The 18703-nt window shown below is 40.9% G+C and overlaps 1 protein-coding gene across 3 annotated transcripts in view; it reads right to left on the bottom strand.

The window, feature by feature from the left end:
- Positions 1-18703, bottom strand: part of pard3ab (par-3 family cell polarity regulator alpha, b) — a 216593-nt gene that overhangs the window by 78735 nt on the left and 119155 nt on the right. For all 3 annotated transcript variants that reach the window (XM_070844549.1, XM_070844550.1, XM_070844551.1), the window contains exons 14-16: positions 11120-11308; positions 9936-10106; positions 5069-5219 (exon numbers count right to left, since the gene is read on the bottom strand). In XM_070844549.1, coding sequence (XP_070700650.1) covers positions 5069-5219; positions 9936-10106; positions 11120-11308 — 511 coding nt within the window. The remainder of the gene's footprint in view (positions 1-5068; positions 5220-9935; positions 10107-11119; positions 11309-18703) is intronic.

Below are 18703 nucleotides of genomic sequence, written 5' to 3'. Positions count from 1 at the left end.
CTTGGACAGAAAGTTTTTAAGGATTTATTGCACTGTTGGATAGTTACCAGGATAATTTTTACTGACGTGCACTCTTTCGGAAAACAGCAACAGAGGCTGAAAATTTGAGAGTCTAATCTAAAGACACAGACATCGGACTGGACATGTTGGACTGCATCTGCAGAAGTGTGTGGGTAGACGGCCTTAAAAGAGTTTGACCTTTTCTGTATTAACTACAAGTGTTACGTTGGTTTCAGTATGTGTGTGTGTGTGTGTGTTTGTGCGACTTCAGCCCCCCCCCGCTGTGTGTGTTTGTTATCCACTGCGATTTTGGGAGTCCGGGTGAGTCCTCTAGCACAGCATGGCCACTTCTTTCTCCAAGACCACACACACACACACACGTACGCACACACATGCACTCACAGAAGCACTTAATCCCATTTCCCTAAGCAGTCCAATGCACGACACTGAGAATCCCATCAATGTCACAGTTTGAATCACTGCAGTACAATCAACTGGCAGCTACTGAGTAGAAAACCAATGAATCTGTCAACTCACTAGCCTGGTAAAAGGAGAAAAAAGCCTCTTTGTTTTAGTGCCAGCACCCGAGGGCAGCCATCCGCCAGCAACAATAGCACTGCCATGCGGACGGAGTGCACACCCATCACCTGAGAATCAAACCAATAAACACACATTATCTTTCTCAGTGGCTGTAATAATTTCTGACTGAGCTGCAGCGGAACAATAGGTGGCATTTCATTTGAGATTCTCCAGCTAGGGCTGTTATTACTATCAAATGCTTTTCGTGCAAAACTACTGAATACTTGGGGGCAAAGGGGTTAGATGCAATGGTGAGCAGGAAAGACAGGGCTTGAAATTATTTTGTCGATGAAAATGGAGATAGCAAGAGGTGAGAATAACATGGGGTGAAAGACATGCTGGAGGTTTTTTTTTTTTTTTTTTTCTTTCCTCTTTTCATTTTGTCTTGTCTCGCTCTATTTGCATAATTAGCAAGGAGGTTATTGCCAGGGGTGCTGGGCCTTGAAAGCTACTGGCCTGAAGGAATAATTAAGACTCTCTCTTATCCCTGGCATCTTCAGAGTGCAGGAGGCCAGCGAGTGATCTAAGACAGTGCACGGGCCAAAACACAAGCTGATATGTTCTGAATGGGAATGATGTTGTCTTCTAAGAAAGCCTAATGCATGATTTATGCTTTGTGGCACTCTGACGATGGGAGAACAGAATTATTCCAAGCAACTGTGAAAGACCCCCCAGCACTCACACACACACACCATTTTATTTATTCAAGGGAGGTTTGCTGAGCACGCAAAGCTCTGGTTTGTATTCACACACGTTCACATCTGGGAGCTGCCAAGTGCATCTACAGTCTTCTGCTGTTGGCTCCTGAGCAGCAGCACTGCAGCAGCTGAGAGTCGGGCGTCTGCTTTTCCAGAGCTATTCCACAGTATTTATAATAGTCATGACACAAGGCTTTATTGTTTGTGAATCACAGCATTTGTGTTAATTCGAGGGAATGTACTACATGTGGCAGCAATAAATTAGCTTGTGCATTCTCCTACAATAATTTCAACTTGAGACCACACATGTTAAAAGTTACAGACCCCTCAGCTGGTCGGTCTGCCATCATAAACTTGATCTATGATTTTGTCATCCTCCATGCCCATGGTGTACTTTCACACTGTCCGATTCTGTAACCATGACATCTATTGCATGTCTGTCCGTCCCCTCCTCTGTTGCTCTTCCATTTTTGGCCGTGTTAAAGGTTTTGTGGAGGAGTTTGCTTATCTGAATCTGGGGAGCTCCTTGAGACAAATTAGTGATTTGTGATATTAAGGTATATGAACAAAACTGCCTCAAACATTGGTCAAAGTTTATCACCCAAATGACATAAAAGAAAAAAAAAAGCCCTTTTGTTACTCCCTCTAGTGCTATCCAGCCAAGCTGAGGTATCCGTCTCTGAGTTCTGCCTTCATCACAATACAATGACAGTCAATACATTTTTAATTATGGTGCTCACTGTATGGAAAAACAACATTTTAAAACATTCAGCAGTAACACCTCTGGGTGAACCCAAGGAACATACTGTCAACAGATTTCTTCTGAATTACTTTCCACTGAATAAATCGTTCCAGTGAAAAACTCCTTTTTTTTTTTTTTTCCATTCGGGTCATTGATGTTAAACGACCCATTAAATGCTAGACACAATGTAAAGTTGTCATAATACATGATGAACAGTGGTGAATTAAAGGAAATTCTGCTAAAAAAAAACAAAACTATGAAGTCACTTAGATGATAAATTCATTTGGGGACACGAGGGATCAAGTGGTTAACTGAATTGATTCTTTATTATAACCTCAAAATAACATGTGATAATGTTTCATATAAAAATCTGGCAAAGAGTAATTCACTTTACAAATCCAGAGGAGAGTTCTGTCTTCATATGAGCAAATTAACATGTGTAGGTATCTCAATCTTCAACTGGGGGAACTATGATTTTCATAATGATAATATAAAAAACGCATATACAAAGTTGACTGAAGGGGGATGTGGGAATGGAATCAAGCAGAGTCAACCAGCTTAAACCCCAAGCCTGCTAGCCTTTATCCTCTGTGCTTACCCCACAGTGGCAAATTAAACAACGGTTCATATAAAGCTTTAATCCCTCCCCTACCTCTCCAATCTCACTTTGACACAAAACCGCAGAGTGATGTCCTAGGAAAATATGCTGCTATGATATCTCCAAGGGCAAACAATGCGCATGGAAAAATTGACCAAAATTCTTAAGTTTGATTACCAACTTTGAAGTAATTTAGAAACCACATGAAGGAAGAAGATCTAAAATATTTTACATGACAAATGTGAGGTTGATATTGCCCATTAGGAGATCAGGAAAAAAAAAAAAAACATCTCCACTGGGCTGATTAAGTGTTTAATAAGCAGTGAAATGTGTCATGTGTCTGTGATGGTTGGCAATGATCTGGTGCACATCCCTCCACAGGCCAACCTCAGAGCGTTCTTACATCTGGTGTCCCATCTTGTTGAGGTTAGGTGAAATATTAGAAGAAACGGGCCTCTCCAGCCACCCTGACATCTTAGTTTCCCTGCTTAGCCCGGCCAGTTTTCAGCGAAAACACAAAATTCATACGTTACAGGGGATCAAAAAGCAGAAGGTGCTGCTATTTGATGAGTCAGGGGGGAACGCATACTGTTTTTTTTTTGTTTTTTTTTAATCTTCAGAGGATGAGGAGTGGATGTCACCAAACACTGCGACATCAATGACGTGAGGTCCGGCATTGCCATCGTTTGTTTAATCCCTCCTGTCTTGTGAGGGTTGATGGTCGAATATTGCTCCACATTTTTGAACATCATTTAATTCTTTTTAAGCACAGATTGGGGCCAGAGGGGCAAAAACCAATAACAACTTCTCATTTAATCTATCATATTTGTCTTCCTTCATGTTTTGCTCTTTAAAACTGCAGTCCTTCACGTCATCACTCCTCAGTCAGCGGATCTACCAATCTTTGTCCATCTCAACTATAAACCAATCTACCATGTTACCTTCCACCCTTAAGCATTTGCTTCATTCCTTCCCCTCCCTGTTTCTTATAATCTTCTTATAATCTCCTTCAACAAGTTGCAACTGGTATTGATGACCCACTCTGCATTGGTATACTCCAGACTACTACAGCGAGGATTACATTGGACTTTTCTGTCTTTTACACGAACTTGGAGAACATTTTTCTGAATTAACATTGAATTAGTGATTTCATATATTAACTGACTTTATAGCAATGATATGCAGACATCTGGCCGGCTTGGTGACAATGATCTTGTTTGCCACTGTTGAGCAGACAACGGCTGTCTCTCCTGCATGTCTGTCTCGTGCTTTCACTCTGTACCCTGAACGCTCATTATGGGCCCGCGCTGTTCGTTAAGCATGAATGAACTCAACCACTGTGGCAGCCTCCTGGAACTTCACTTATTAACACTTCTTCTGTCAGTTCTAAGTCACACCGTTTTTGTTTACACTAGCAATAGTGTCAAAGTCACCCAATTTGCATGAAAAAAAAAACAGAGTTCACACTTTCACATTATGTTTCATTGATTAATGAGGTAAAGATTATTTATGTACCAACTGTTCAAACTCTTTCTCTGCTTAATTTACATTTAAGGTATTTTGTCAATATTCTTTTCTGGAATGACTTGCAATAATTCAGCTGCCGAAGTGTTTTTGTGTCCCTTAAATCACATTCTGTCAGTGTTTTGCAAAACCGCAAAGCAAAGAAACAACTGTAGAAGACAGAAGATAGCTGGGCCATTTTGTACTTTCTTGAATTTAACACAGGAGAGCTGAGCTGTTACACCATCTGGTGCACAGAAGTCTTTCTTTGACATTCGCCAACTTCACCACCTGTCCATCAATCACTCAAGTGCTGCACACATGCAATCCTGTACAGCTGCATGCAGAGCGCTCACATATGGATACAAATGTGCTTGCTAATGTTTTTAACTGAGTTCAACTCTCACACACACACACACACACACACACACACACTCACCTCCAAACCAACTCAGAGCTGGTTTGAGCAATGACAGATAGGTCATTTACAAAGAGACTGATAAGCATGCAAACCAACACAAAAAAACAAACACCTACAAAAAAATAATCAATCACTAGCAGGGCGTCTGCAGCAACAAATTGCCTGGGGAGCATTTTTCCATCTCTGTCTCTCTCCCTGACATTTTCCGAGACTTTAAAAACCACTGAGTCTCAACAGAATCTCAGACCAGATGACACAATTATCCCATATTCTGTGTCAACAAAACCCGACAGGTTAGACCAGTCTACCAAGACGACACACCCTAACCGAAGGGAAACGTAAATGCTGCACAACAGTCTTATTTTTCTGCTTTTCAAAAGTCTGCAATACTAACTATTTTTACAATGTATGTAATTGTTTAGAATTGATATTCACCACATAATACTCAGCAGCACCAGCCTTAACATAAGGAAATAACACGGCATCAGACTGAGATCGACCTAAGAATGTGCTTATGTCAGTCTTACCTATTGTTCGTGGTATCATGCCTTGGCGTGGCATCAAGTTGTCATCAAGGCCCTCCAGGCCACCATACAAGGAGTGGGAGATTCGGCGCTCGTGGTCGTCCAGAGAGGTGTTCATAGTCTGCTGAGGTCCCAGCGGGCTCCCTGGTGGCTCCTGAACGAGGAGGGAGGTGATATTAGATTACTTATTGTGTTTATTATAAAAAAGGTTCATTCCTGTTTTGGCTGTTTATTCTCTCTGATAACGCTCGAAAACCTTTGGAGATTTTATACCATGCTCTGGGCTCTGTGTGGAGTCTTGTGGATAATGCAACAGTTATCGAACTGGCTAACTTTTATTATCTGTTTCAACCAGATGAAGCATTTGTAAAGCGCTTTGGGAAAGCATAGGTGTTTGGGCCACAGCACATTCCAAACTGGACCAACACAAACACGAGCTAAAAAGAAGTAGAGTCCCGCTAATAATGAATAAAAGTCAGAGAATGAGGCAGAAGAGAACTTGCCATGCTAACATTTCCTAAACAGTAATAGATGGGCACAAGGGTGGCTACCCATGCTAATGCTAGCAGTGTGATAACCAGGATAAATGAGCATGGATTTCCAATAGACTGTTAAGACACAGGCTGTTAGTGAGCAAGTGTTCCCCCCTGCAGGGGATAGTTAGCTTGCGAGCACCTTGACATTTCCCTCAGGACCCATGATGACACTCTCTTGTTTGCTGGACAAATAGACCATTTGCTTGCCTTGTCACCCATAAACACACTTGCACGGCCTGAGAAGTTGTGTGTGTACATGTCTTCGCCCTCACTGCTTGTCCATTGGATAGTTGACTGTATTGATTTGCAATGGTTTCTGCATCTACTGCTCAAGGTGATGACAGCACTTGCCATGAAGATAAATATCATCACCAGCATAACATAACGGGCGATAACACGATCACACTCGAGTTAATACTGGAACTAAATTACCTGGATCGATGACCATGACTAGCTAGGTTGCGATTCGATTTTGGCAAAAGGTCTTTGCCCAATCATCCTTTCAGTTCCCTAAATGGTACAGGTGCTGGAATAACCAACAGATTCTTTAAGATTCTAGAAAGCTACTTGTGTAAATCACCAGATGAAGTTTATTTTTACTTCCTGAAGCACAACAAATTAGCTTTGCTCGCTGGTGAAAGATCCATAACTTACGTAAAAGTAGCAAAACCACAAACCACCAAGAGTACACGAGCATTTTCAACAAACGGTGATTGTGCTGCACTTACGTGCAAAAAAGCATTAAAATGTCAAAGTCAGCTGCTGCTTTTAACTTTATTTAGTGTTGGGTAGATTAACCTATAGCACCATATTATAGCTTAATATACCCAACACTCAGGACATACCACACAGAGGTCAAGTCCTCAGTGTTGCTTCTAATTTAGGGACTGTGAGTTTAGGGGGATGGGTTGAACTGGGGGTTAATATAAACTCAAAAACTCAGTATTTAAAAAAAAAACTAGACAAGGCCCTGAAGATCTGAATATGTTTTGGATTTAAAATCTTGCTCAGCACCATAGCTGGTTACTAGTATACATATTACCTTGTAGATTTTAGAGGAGTTAAAGTATAAAGTGTAGTAAAATTATATGAGTAAAATTACATGATATAAAAATATGAGTAAAATTATACTCCAATACCTCTCCACAAGTACCTCTGCTACCTTTCCTTAAGTACGGCACTTAAGGAAATGTGCTTAGTAAACGAATTACTGTGAGAAAACAGTACAGCTTCTAGCATCCTCAGTAATATGAATGGGACACCTTAATGGAGAGAATCATAGCTTTAACAATAACTTCGGATCAGAACATCATATCTAAAAATCTGATACCATATAAAGTTATGGTTCAGATTTAATAGGATTTCATCAAGTGCAGGTGAAAAAAAAACATGCATTTTCACTTTAGTTAACAGAACCAATCAAACCTACACGCAGATAAAACAAATCTTCCACGAGAACAAACTAATTTTTTTAAGGTCGCCATATGGTGCTGTGGCTGTTGGCATGCAGCTGCTCTTGACTTTAAATGAGATAGTTAATGAATTGGCCGGCTGAGGGGCTGAGGTGAAACGCTTCAGTAATAGCCGAGGGGATTTGCCATACCGAAGGCGCATCGACAAATCACACGGCAGCTCATTGCATATTCAGGTTGATAATTGGGCTCTGGGAAGGTCTCGATCCCATCGGGTGCCAACAGTGATGAGGATGTCAGCTGCTCTGGGTTCACTGTGTTTCTACTGGGATGGAGGCAGGAACGGGAGCAGTTGGGTTTGTGATTTATGCAACAGCAAACATTCGAGATTGATTTGAGATTGGGTGTCAGGGGATGGAGACATGGGGATGAAAGTAAATACAGGATTATTTGATTCCATATGTCAGTGTGGGTGTGTGGGACAATGGTTCAAAATGAGCCACAGCTTTCATCCCACAGAAATTATATTTGATGGACAAGCTGGCACTAAGTTATTAACAATCTATAGTGATTCTATAGGGTCTTTCTAAATCAGCTCTGAGCAGTCTCTTTGAGGATGAGTGTATTAAATTGTTGTTTTCCTCATCTCTGAGTGGCTTAGGCACTATTTCTTATAAATAGCCAGACACTTAGACAGCCTCAGGCCATGCCTCCAGCTCTGCATGTGAAGCAGAGATTGACGAGACTCCCACTGCTCAAATCTTATTCATCTACCATGCTGTCTGTGAAGTCTCACTGCCTTGACATGGCCGCACTACACACACACACACACACACACACACACACACACACACACACACACACACACACACACACACACACACACACACACACACACACACACACACACACACACACACACACACACACACACACACACACACACACACACACAGGGTATCTGTTTGCAAAGGAACACACAGAAAGATCCTTGAAAATAAATGCATACATGCATAAATAAGCACGATGTACAAGAGCACAAACTACACACTGATCCGCACGCACATACGACAAAGACGTGTGCATGTACACACAGAGACACACAAACACAAAACACACCTCCAGGCTTAGCCTCTGCTTTCAATTACCAGACGGACCGAGGGGAAATCAAAACTTTGACACACCAGGTTGGAAAAGGAGAGCAGGGAAGCCAGGCAGTGCCAGAGGCGTACACATGCACACAGACATGCACGCGCCTAGACAGACACGCTGCAGTCGTGCACCCAGGCTAAGCCTCAGCTTTCAAGCAGGCGACAGGCCAAGGTGTACAGAGAATGTAAAAACATGACATTGAGGGGAAGAAAAAAAGTTGTGTAGCTCCATTCACAGCCATGTTCTTTTTTTTTTTTTTTTTAAAGAAAAAGAAAGAGGAAAAAAAATCTCCAGCTGCCTCAAGGGAGGTGAGTGGTTGGTGAACTACATTGACCTAGCTACTTACTTTTATTTCATAAAACGATTCATTGCTGCTCATGAGGGTATTTCCCAGCGGTTTGCTTTGGGTTGTGTTGCACATTTATCACAGAAAGGGTTTTATTGAAGAAGTGGCCTAATGACTCCATGTCCACACAAGTGTCTTCATTTAAGACAGTGTCACATGAGTTATTTTAATCAGGAAAACTGCCGGAAGTTATTATTACGTCCGCTTTGATCTTAAAGGGTTAGTTCTGATTTTTTAAGTGGGGCTGTATGAGGTAGTTATCTGTTGTCAGTGTATTACCTACAGTAGATGGCATCAGCACGCCCCCAGTTTAGATAAGTTGGCAGGAGTACGGGCACGGAAGCTTAACAATGTACTGCCGGTGACAGGGGGCAGAAGGAAAAACATATTTTAGCCGCCTAAAAAGAGTACACGTTGCATTATTTATTTTTTTTTTTCAACCATATAACTTCTGTATTTCCCTACATACCACACAGATGAGCTGTTTGGGTCAAAGTTGCAGCAGTGTGCGTAGGAATAAAAAGTTCTACTGTTGAGAAAATGTAGTGCCAAACAAAAGGGCTGTCTGACAGCAAGGTAAAGTGTTGAAAATATTCTAAATATAGTGTGCACTTAAACCAAAGTGTGCTTTTTTCTTTTAGGTAGCTAAAATACACGTTGCTGCCGCCCCCGTCCACAGCAGTAGATGGTTTAGCATCCGTGCCAGTAATCCTGTCTACTTCTCCAAATGGGGGGTGTTCTACTGTAGGTCATACACTGTCTATGAATAAGCAACTCAAACAACCACTTACCCTTTAAATAGGATCATGAACAAACCAGAATCTTAATCAACTGATGGAGGTCATTAAATAAAATATGTTGATGGTAAAAAACCAAGCTGCAATCTGTAATCTGGTTCAAATCCCAGATCAGCTGCTAGAGAAAAACCTGAGCAGTAATTGAGAATGAGAGCAATCCCCCATTCACTCAATAAAAATTTTTGACATGTCCTTGAGCGGGGTTGTTTGGCCCCCTGTTTTTCCAGTAGAATAATTCAGAGGTCAACAGTCAACCATACTGTACTGAGGTGTGAGCGTGTGAAACTCAAGTGTGAAGCTGAGTGCTGCTGCGAAAGGTCGTATGTGCAGAGTAAATAAAAGAATGAATCATTATGTGAAGTGCAGCAATATTTCCATACTGCCTTCATTCAAAATTAAGACCGTATTTGATCATACTACCTTACACCAGTAGCTTTTGTGTGTGTGTGTGTGTGTTTTGAGTGCTGTATTAATCTGACTAATAACGTAATACAGATTTCATAGTATTTGGATATTTACGGCCAATTTAATCCTCGTCAGACATCTATTCAAAATGTTGTCCTTAGTAGACTGAAAACACCACACACCACTGTCTTACAGCAGTTTGTATTTCCTCTTGTTCCGTACCTCATTTCTTTTGGACACTCGTCTGGCCACAATGAGCTGGATCATCCCACGTTTGTTGCCCTCCGTTGACATGGACTTGCGTAGCGTCTCCATCGCGTCCTGGTTAGTTTTGCCCAGCAGCGACTCTCCATTGACAGCGATCAACTGGTCGTTGACTCGAAGGCGCCCGTCCTGTTGGTGGACAAGAAGTTTATCTTTTGTGGTGTTTAAACTCTTAAGAGTACAGGAAAGGCAACAAGCAAACAAAACTTGCTGTGTGATAAATAAAAAGCAGTCTTGTCTCCAACTTACAGGCTTTATCTAATCAGACTAACAGTCTCACTCACAGAGTGTATCCCGTTTCTAGTCATGATCTAATCTCTAGCAGAGAAGTGTGCTTTCAAGTCCATTATTATGTTCTGTCACCACAAGCTTGTTTGTATGAAAAACAATCAAGCTGAAAGACTATTGAAATTGAGTGGAGCACAGCACTACAGACGGCAACAGAAAATAGAGCACTTTGCATTAATAGATTTTATCACAGATGAAGCTTTTCTCCGTAGTCGCTGAGCAAGAGAAAAGTCATTTTTACTTCCATTTCCCTGCCAAGGGCACATGGAGGGATTTAAAACAAGTGATCACAAGGTATAAAACTCAGTCTAATAATGTACCTCATTTGTTGCATGACATCTTTCTTTTATTCTGACACTTTGTAACAGACTCTGCAGATATTAGAAAGTTATATTTCTTCTTCTGTGACCTTTTAGGCGTATGTGTCTCTGTGTGCAGGTCAAACTGACCTGGAGTCAGTATGTAAGGGTCTAGAGTTTATCTAGAGCAGGTAAAAGTTTAGTATAAAGGGAAGGACATGAGGTTAAAAAGAGATAAGCATCGGGTCTTCTATCAAAACTTCTACTTCTGCTGTTGTATAGATACGCTAATCGTGGCTGCACAAATAAACAAAATCAAACAAAAAAATTTAACTAAACTAAAGTGTATTATCTCAAAAAGAGTGGAAATGAGTGCAACTCTTTAAGAAAAGGATATCTACAAATAGAAACTATTCACTAAATCATGTGAAACATGGATTCCTGGTACAGTATATAATCCAGTGACCATCTAAAAATAAGAGATGGGACACTTTCAAACCTCTCTCTTACATTTCCACTCACACTCTTTGTTAATTATAGCAGAAGGTACCCTACCTTGCAGGCCGCCCCTCCATTAATGATCGATTTGACGAAGATGCCCAGGTCAGCGTGGTTCTCCTTGGAGCGGTTACCTTTGACGCTGACGCCCAGCCCGGCTGAACCTGAGTCACTGAGGGGGATCTCGAAGGTCAGGAACTCCCTGGTCCCATCTGGAGTCAGGACCAACTCGTCCTCCTCATTCTTCTGTAAGAGGGGGAACAAACAAAGACAAAGAAAGAGATTTAGATTCTAGACCTCCAAACATTTTACAACACAAATAAAACACTCTATTATGATAATAATAAAATAACCCAAAAATACCATAATTAGTAACCCAACCAGCAACAACACAAGACCTACACCTACATAGTCATTAGAGACATAGTTTACATTAATAGTTACAGTAAATGCCTTTATACTGATAAAACACATTCAGTTACACAAAGCAAAAATATTTATGCATTTATTCCAGCCCAAAGCAGCAACATTAAAGACCCTTCAGCCGTGCCATGCTTTTATTGTGCACCTGTGGGTTAGTAAAAGGGCCAAAGTTAAAAGGACATTCATTTGGCCACTTGAGGTTAATGAAAAGTACTTGCATATAAATTGCGGCTGGGCAGATAGCAGGGAGGTAAATCACAGTGCAAGCTCATTAGCTACATCAGATATATTAGAGTTAAACAGACCAGCGCTCGTAACTGTTAAATCAGGTACTTAATATGAGCAGACAGGGACTTTTCTTCTCTAATCAAGGCAGCACAATACTGAAACATGCAGGTGGTTCTTTAAAACTTAAAGGAGTTCCCTCAGCCTCAAATTAGAGAGAGATTTTATCAGAATCAGGATGTGACGTGTTTTTGGCTTCAGTTTTCAGTGCTGGTGAATTAGAGGCGAGGTGAAAAAATAATGTATTAATATGTGAGGTTTTTAATCTATATATGAAACAGATACAGTCTTGCATGTTTGTGCCTGATGCATCGCCCGGAGGGTAGCTTTAATCCCAACTTCTAAAATCTTGCAGCAACATTGTAGCCCCGTCTCCCACATAGAAAGATTTCAAGCTCAGTGCAGACAGCCGCGCCAATGAGAAATAATATAACGCTGGATGCATTAGTAGTGGTAATCTTTGCAATAATGCATTAGGAATTTCCCACACCGTGCAAATCAAAAGGAAGTGAGCTACCATAATGACCACATTCTTGGCTAACTGTATATATATGTGTAAATATGTGTGCTGTGTACAGTAAAAGCTTTCAAGCCACGGGGAAGAAAGAAAGGCGTGAAGCAAAACAAATGCAGAGAGCTTTTACTGAAGCAGCCGCAGGGACACAACATCCTGTACGTGCGAGTGTTTCATTTAGCCGAGAACACAAACTTGTTGCTTCATGAGCATTGGTCTCATTCCACTTTGGTACATCTATCAACGCATTTCTGCTGCTTACATGATAGTTTTGAGCACGCGCTGTGATTAACGTTACACATATCTGATGTTTCAACTGAAAATTATTTGGAAAGCATTAATACAATCAACCCATTTGAAATAACGACAGCCGAAGAAAGTAAGAACAGCAAAAGCACAAAGCTAAATTTAAATATTCTAAAGCCTATAAAAATTCTAAATCACATCTCATGTTCTTGTAGCAACATCCATGAAAATGATCACAAATCAAGTTTATTTTTTTTTATTTTCTATTTTTTTCTCTTTTTGTGCTAGCCTAAATAATTCATGACTACTCTCTGATTTTGGACCAGTACTATACTGTAATGCTTAAATGAAACACAAACTCCAAATAGGAACAAACATATGGATTATAGTTGAATTCAAAATGCTAAAGAGGTGGTTCATTCAATGAAAAATGTATTTTTAAAGTAAATGTACTATAGTTTTTATCCCAAGAGGGCAAACAAACATCTTTGAGGATTACATGCCTAACGTTAACCCTGACAGTCATAGTTTTGATATCAGACCCCAAGTCCTGAATGTATTTAAGCCCTCAACAAAGTAAAACCAAATTTATCTGAACAAGAGAAAGCACTAATCCCAAAAAAATGCCCTCAGCCCAAAGTGATTCAGGCAGAAGCTTGCATACTACACAAACAACAAATTCGACACGCCATGCACCTGGATCAAGATGCCAAGTGCGTCAAACAGGCAGTAAACTTCCCAGTAACCCTGCATGAACACAGCAGCCTAATTGACATGCTGAGTGCTCTCTCCCTCTCTCTTCCCCTCCACAACAGGTGCTTCTCTCACTCTCTCTATATTCATTCTCCCTCTCTCTTCCAGCTCAACAATAAAAAGCTATTCTCTCTTGCTTGTTATTTGACAGCTGTCCTCTGAATAGATGGGTGCGTGCACGCTCACGCCTGGCAATTATTGTGCACGCTTAATGAATTCAATCATCGGGCTCGGTGTCAGCATGTCATTAGCTCCCTTTGTTTGATAGGAGAGAGATGGAATTGCTCTGGGTGGAACGGAGGGGGGGAGAAAAAGGGATGGCGGGAGAGTCAAAGGGAGGAGAGACAGAGGAGGAGAAGAATGGAAAAATAAGGATGTATGAGGTGAGAGGCAAAGGAAGGAAGGAAGGAAGAGCACTGTCGGGGTGTCTGCATGTTTCAGAGAGATATATGAATGCTACCTGGAATAAATTTGAGATAAAGCAGGAAAAAAAAAGCCAGTTTGATAATAGACACACCTTATGGGAAGTGCTGAAAATTAATAGCTCGTTAAACAATAAGAATTTAATTATTTTTAAACCAAAAGTACAATTAATTCTGCCTGGAATTGAATTAAAGGCTAATTGAAAAGTGAGAAACAATGACATAATCCTCTTAAACTGCAAATGGACAGAATACGAAATAGAAAACAGAAAATTAATTATTACAACTCAAAAATATAAAAAAACATATATAAAAATATATGATTGGTAACACAGATATGGCGTCATTTCAAGGTTAAAAATAACTATCAATGATTATCAATGAACTAATAAGGCATTTAAAAATGAGCAATGCCATTAATAGAGCTGAGCAATTTCTTCCTTTTACATTTCAATCATGATTTGAGAGAGTTTAATTTTCAAATCCCATGTGCCAAATGATCTTATTACCCTGTGCATGTTTTTTTTAAGTGTTACACAGTATTTGGTAGTTTAAAATTGTGCTGCCTATAATTGCAACTGTGGCAAGCAGCGATGTAGCTAATCAAAATTAATTTGGTTAGTTGGTTAAACAAAAAAAAAAATGAAACAGTATTTGCTCAGGTAGTTTTGTTTGGGTCCTTAATAATGGAAGGTGTTCCAAATGAAAAGACAGACACAAACATGCACTTTTCAGATTGGCACTTAGTAGTTAGCTGGCAAATAGCAAGCAGTACACAAATTGTTCAAGTTAAACTTGTATCATATCACTGTTATAAACTTAATACCTTGAAAACTGAAGCAGCTTGTCTTATCAATCTGTGAATCTGATGTAATTGAGCTGACAGCTGCATCATTGAGCTAGGGGGGTCACCTGTGCTATCTAAGCTTGGCCAAGTATGGATTCCACAAGAAATAAAGAACTCATTCTGGTGGATGGTTAGAAATCTAGAAAGTATTTTTGCTTTTCAAAAAAATTAAATCTAGCCAATCACACCGTGCAATTTCCCAGACAGGTAGTTAGCAGTTAGCTTGGTACTTTAGAGGCTGGAGAGACATTTGATGGAAGGTGAGCAGTAGTTATCTTCCAGTTAAACTTTGGCACATCTTATCATCTTTAAATCTTATTACATTAACTAGAAACAGTTTTTGTCAGCCTGTGCAGTAAACATTCGCTCAATCAGCTAAAGTGCAGAGCTAACCACTGTATCATTAGCCTACCAAAGGTTTGGTCATTATCAGCTTGTGTGCTAGAATAGAAGAGCATCTCGAGAAGAAACTGCATGTGTATTTCTATCCTTAAAGAAGTAAGTTTGTGGTTATACTTGATAAATGATACTTCCTGTAACAACCAGCAAACAACTAAAACAGGCCTCGAGATTATAATCACAAGTGCAATATTGCTCAGAAAACCCCAAATGAGATATATTCCTCAAGCTGTTCAGCCACGCCTCTAAATATAGCCAACATTTTCAAAGGTTGCAGATTGCAAAGCACCTGACTGATGATAATAAAGACAGGAGAGAGGAAACACAACAAAATAGTTGATAAAAACATATTAAACACAGGCAGAGGAGGGAAGAGAGAAAGCTCAAAGTAAGAGGAGTCGAACAAAGGTGAGTGGAGGGAGAAAAGTGATGGGCTCCTGAGGAGGGATGGAAAAAAAGTAGAGCGAGGGTGAAAAGGCGAGGAGCGCGACAGAAAAGGGTGAAAAGAATGGGAGAGCGCGAGCATGACAATGACGGAGTGAGCGAGCGAGGGAGTGTGAATGAAAGGCCGACAGAAAGGCATGAATCCATGTGGAACACAAAAGGGAGACAGACGCTGCCACCTCTCTCACTGTTTGTCTGTATCTCTCACTCTTCCTCTCCATCTATCTCTTTCTCTGCCTTCCACCTTTTCTCACCCATCTCTTTATACTCCTTTAACTTTCTTTCGCCTTTTTCAAACCATCTACTACTCATTTCCTCCCCCCCTCCCCCGTGCAGCTCGTCCTCTCTTACCCCCAATTCTCTCTCTGGCTCCCACCATTTCTCCATCGCCTCCTTCCTTTACCCTTTCTTCATCATCCCATTTGTATGAGAAGAGTCTGCCACATACTAAACTAGTTACATTCGAGGGGGCATCGTTTTCTCTGTGTTCTCCTGGTGTTTGTGCCAACGGTCTGCAGAAGAGATTAATGTGAAAATGCTGGCCTTGTGTTTTAGTGTGGTAAACATAGCCTTTGGAAAACCTGCTCAGTGATCTTCAGAGGAAATGCATAGACATAGAAAATGCTGTTTGTCTAACAGGTGGCTTCTATAAGCCATGTTTAATTATCATTTTCTGCTTGTTCAGTTGTCTTAAGACAGAAACAGAAGAAATACGTAGATAAGAATGACTACGCTGTTTTTTTTCCCTCCGATTCAGACAGTTAGTATGGACGTAGCCTTCCCCTCATATATCATTCACCTTTTCATCTTCTTTCTCTTCATCTCCCACCCACTTCTCTCACTTTCCCTTTCACAGCCTTTTGCTTCTTGCTCCCGTCTTTTCTCTCACTTGCCTTCTATCTTGAACCTCTCCCACTTTGCACACCTAATGTATGTCTCGCACCAGCACAGCCTCCACACTTCTTTGTATTCTAGAGTCGAGCTTTAGCATCAAGAGAATTCAAAGTCGCCCTCTTTTCCGCCTTCTTCTTCTTCCTCTCCACCCTCGCGCGCACCTCGCTCCTCTGCAGTGCCTGACGCAATTAGCAGGTCGGCGGCAGGGCTCAACTTTGGGCCCAACAAACCTGTCGATTTGATGGCATCTAGAAAAGTTGCTTGAGGGGAATTTAAAAAGAAAAAAAAAAAAAGGTGATGTAGAGGGAGAGCAAGGGAGAGAAGTGAGAAGGAGGCAGTGAAGGGTGTAATTGGTCAAGGGAAGTCGGGCGTGGAGAGCATTGTTGGCTGCCTACTGTAGCACAAATCTCTTTTTATTCATACTCCGACTCTCTCTCTCCCTATTCCTCCCTTACTTTCTATCACTACATTTACCACTCCCATTATCACCCTCACCCCCTATATCTTCCTCCTCTCTCTCTCCTCTTGCCATTTACACGATATGATTAAAAGTATGTGGACACACCTGCCCACATACTTTGTGTATGTGTGCAGGTCTGATGGTGTCTGTCCCGCACTGAGCCACGATCCTTTGTTCCAGTGAAGTAAAATGTTCATCTTTCCACCACTCTCTACCTCATATTTTCTGCTGTTCGCCCTTCTCTTGGTTCCTATTTTCCCCTCTATTCACAGCTCCAATTTTCCCTCTCTTACCCTCTCCTCTCCTTCTCTCTCTTCCCTCACTGTTTCTGACACGTCTCGCTATAGCTCCATGCTGATAGACCATGAATATCAAATACCTGTGCGATCGACGAAGCTGAGACTGGCACAGCATGGAGGAAGAGAGGGAGGCAGGTGTGTGTGTGTGTGTGAGACATGTTTTACTCACAAATCTGTTTATACAGTTACATTGTGGGGACCCACTTTCCTTTTGGAGACAAAACGCAGAACCCAATACAGCAAATCATTACATTTTAGGGTGAAAATGTGGTTTTAGGTTTGGCGAAGGGTTAGGTTTAGACAAGTAGTGGTTATGGTAAAAGTTAGGTTCTTTATCCTACAGTAAGTCTCCAGGAAATAAATGTACGTGAGTGGAATGTCGTCTAAAGTGATGGAAACAACTGTCTGTCTGTGTGTGTGTGTGTGTGTGAGAAAGAATAAATTAGAGAAGGCAGGTCTGTATGTATCAATAGGTGGATATGTGTCAGCACATGGACATAAAAAAAACATGTGCACTCACAGCAAATGTCATGTACAAGAATCGATTGATGTACACACATACATTCCTCCTTCTCACTTGCTGTCCAAAAATTGTCAGTCAGCTGCCGTCTTCCTACCCCTCGCTGCCTCTCCCGTTTGGACAGCCAAAGACTATGTGGCTCGCTCTTGGAGCTCAACAAACCACTAGAAACCATTTATAACCTCATCCAACTCTGAGCAATTACACCAGCAGCTGCTCCATGTTAGCATCACGTGCACTAGTGTGCGAGTATACTTAAGTGTGAGTGCATAGTGGTGTATGGTGTATGTGCCATATGGCTTGTGAGTTTCTGAGCCCGTAATGTGTTAAGGCCTCAGAATAGTCGATGTAACTGTATACTGTGAGTGTGTGTGCGCTGTATGGGTGGCTCGAATGTGTGTGTATGGCCCAGGTGGCAACTTGAAACATCACTTTAATTAAGCCGGAGAGCCTGTTCTGCGATAGAACGGCCCTCTCTGATTGACTCGTATGTGTCATCAGCAGGCCGCTGCAGGACACAGAAACAGCATCGAGCCTGCTGCCATGGGGCTGCAGCCATTAATCACTGCAGCTATCCTATTGTGCTAATAATGATACAAAGTTATGCAACTCTTGTAATGACTCCCCATTATGTTAAAAACTCCATATACACCCAGAGCAGTGGTAGAAGACGATCCTTTACTTATGTAAAAGCAGAAATACAACAATATGAAAGTACTTATATTTACTTGAAAAAAATATCATCAGCTAAATGGTCCATTTCTGAGTAATTAGTAAAAACTTATTAGAGTCATGTTGTATTTATAGTAACCCTAGCTGCTCAAGGTGTTTATTCTGACCGATGTAAATACTGCAGGATCATTTGATGAATGATAAAATATTATATTTTGAAGGTCATTATGTTTTAAATATAAATATTCATGAATTGGCGTAAAAAAGTCTATTTCCATCTGAAATGTAGAGAAGTCGTATGAAGGAGCATACATTGTTAGTAAAAGAGCTGATTAAAAAAAAAATTTTAGCCACAGACTCAAAATCATACTTTGGTGTTATTATTGTTAGTGGAGGCAAAAGGTTTTTTCAGCTGATTTCACTGATTTCATTCCTCAGTCAGTGACATTGGTTCAAACACAGG

Source organism: Pempheris klunzingeri, chromosome 15 (assembly GCF_042242105.1).
Source record: "Pempheris klunzingeri isolate RE-2024b chromosome 15, fPemKlu1.hap1, whole genome shotgun sequence".
Classification (NCBI taxonomy): Eukaryota; Metazoa; Chordata; class Actinopteri; order Acropomatiformes; family Pempheridae; genus Pempheris; species Pempheris klunzingeri.
Note: the sequence above shows the minus strand (reverse complement) of the source record. Positions and strands in the feature narration are given on the sequence as shown.